Source organism: Elephantulus edwardii, unplaced genomic scaffold (assembly GCF_000299155.1).
Source record: "Elephantulus edwardii isolate Elephantulus edwardi_28Jun2011 unplaced genomic scaffold, EleEdw1.0 scaffold00550, whole genome shotgun sequence".
Classification (NCBI taxonomy): domain Eukaryota; kingdom Metazoa; phylum Chordata; class Mammalia; order Macroscelidea; family Macroscelididae; genus Elephantulus; species Elephantulus edwardii.
In genome coordinates, this window is record NW_006400300.1 from 270,624 (window position 1) to 272,917 (window position 2,294).

General features: G+C 52.6%; 1 protein-coding gene across 1 annotated transcript in view; it reads right to left on the bottom strand.

Moving 5' to 3' along the window:
- NOP9 (NOP9 nucleolar protein) overlaps positions 1–1,534 on the bottom strand; it is a 35,791-nt gene extending 34,257 nt beyond the window's left edge. Inside the window, exons 1-2 of the mRNA XM_006903268.1 lie at positions 1,288–1,534; positions 653–1,096 (exon numbers count right to left, since the gene is read on the bottom strand). Of these exons, the coding sequence (XP_006903330.1) occupies positions 653–1,096; positions 1,288–1,534 (691 nt within the window). The remainder of the gene's footprint in view (positions 1–652; positions 1,097–1,287) is intronic.
- Between the last annotated feature and the right edge of the window lie 760 nt (positions 1,535–2,294).

Consider the following 2,294-nt stretch of genomic DNA (forward strand, 5'->3'; position numbering starts at 1 on the left):
ATTTTGAACCATGTAGTGGTTCCTTGCTCTGTTCTGACAAATGCCTCTTGGTTCAAATATAGGTTTCTCATTAGCACGATCAAGTGTTCTGGGATTCCCATTCTTCTCAGAGTCAGCCACAGTTTGTTATGATCCACTAAGTCAAATGCCTTTGCATAGTCAATGAAACAAAGATATACACAGATATACATATGCATATAGTGGTGGTGGTGTTTGTGCTATCGAGTCAGAACTGACCCATTGTTGATCCTCCTTTTTCTATGGAGCAGCTGATGGTTTTGATCCACGTACCTTTGAGTTGGTAGCACAATTCCGTACCATTAAGCCACCAGAGCTCTCTATTTTACACACACACACACACACACACACACACACGGAGGGAGAAAGAAAAGCATGTATATATAGATATATAAATTTATGTATACACACACACAGAGCAGTATAATTTTTTTTTAAAGCCACTTCTCTGTAGAGCAACGATCCCTGCTGTGGAATCATCCCTAAAGAAACACAATAAGCTATGTCTTGCTAAACCCTGTCCCAGTTTCTCTAATTCCTAAAGGTCAAGCTCTCCATAAAATAACCTTATTCATCTGCTCTCCCCTTCCTAAAGCCTCTTCCCTAGGCCCACTTCCTGCTCTTCCATACTCACCAGATGACTGGGATCCTCGGGACCTGGCTCGCTCAGATTCCAGAAGAGTCCCTCCTAACACTTGCAGCAGAGTTCTGACCATGAAGCTGCCATGTGTGTCTCCACAGTAGAAAAGAAAGTCATCGCACACCTCGGCCGCTAGTCCCAGGACCAGTTCCTCCAAGGTCTCCGAGGGACCATCCTCCAAGTCCTCGTCCCACTCCTCCACTGCTGAGCTCCGCAGCAATCTAGGCAGCTGGAGCAAAGCACTTTGCAACACATGCACCCCGCACCGATGACAAGCCACAAAGCGTATGTTGGGACGCAGAGCAATCCACACTCGACACAATGGTTTCAAAGGACTGAACCCCAACAGTTCTTGTAGCATTTCACTGCCAGTCCTGTTTGTGGCCAAGGCTAGGGCTTGAACCTCCACTTCCTTCAGTACATTCTGCACCATTAGCTCTGGAAAGAAAACATGGGGGGAATCAGATTGCATTCCACCATGCAATAAAGGCATCAAAGTCGAGGATAAAGAAATGAGAAAGAACACTAAATTCCCACTCTCTGGGGTCCTACACAAATGTCCTTGGGTGGCCCAGAAATTTAACCCAGACCATGATCTCCTTTGGATCCTCGCGGAAACTGCTACTTACCTCGTTCTTCCCCGGTCTCAGGAGCCTCTTTCAGAGCCAACAGCGCCCGGCGAAAATACCCTAAAGCTTCGGGGCTCAGATGGGGCTGCGCATCGGGAGCAGGACGCGAAGGCCCGTCAGGGGGCGGCCGGGGTTGTCGCTCGCGGCCAGGCGTGGGGCGAACCGACCCCTTGGCCCCACGCCCACGTTTGCTGCCAGCCGGGAACCGGCGCGCTGACTTGTGAGGGGAGCGCGGACCCAGCCCCATGGGTGCCCCAACAAGTTTCGGCTTTGAAAACGATCTCAACCCGCGGCCTTAATCAGATCAATTGAACAAGTTTCGGCCGGGCGGCGCACTTCCCATTGCGTCATAGCTCCGCGCCGGCCGCCATGCGGGTGGACGGGGACCGGTCTTCCACGTAGCCCCGCCCATTGAGTTCTGTCGCCCACGACTCCGCCCCCTCGGGTGGAGCCTCAATGGACCAGGACTTAGTCCTCTCCGGACTTTGTCCCGGAAACGGTCACCGTATCTCTAAACCTCGCCTCCATGTCGCCGGTTCAACTTTGACCCCTACCGCAGTCCTGGTCACTTCATCCCACACCCTCGACTGGAACCGTGAATTCTCCCAGTGCAGGTGAGACAAGCTAAAGGACCGAGGACTCCAGAGGCTGCACAAGTGGCAGGTAAGGGGCATGAACTCCCCACTCGGCAAGCCTCTCCCTCACTCCTGAGCGGGAAAGGGGTATGCGCCCGATACTCAGTGGGACTGCGGGACCCGAGATCCCAGAGCGAGAATAACCCAGGACTCGGGATGCTCTCTAAAGCCCCTTCCCCCAAAACACGCCCCCCTCCCCATGCTGTTTAGAGTATCCCAGTCGGGGTCCAGTTCTGGACAGCCCTACTGCCTTCTTCGCTCCCAAATCAGATCAGATCCATTGCCATGCAGTGGGATTCAATTTATAGCGACCCTCCCTCCACTGGGTTTCCAAAGAGGTAAATCTTTCCAGTAGACTGCACATCTTCTCCC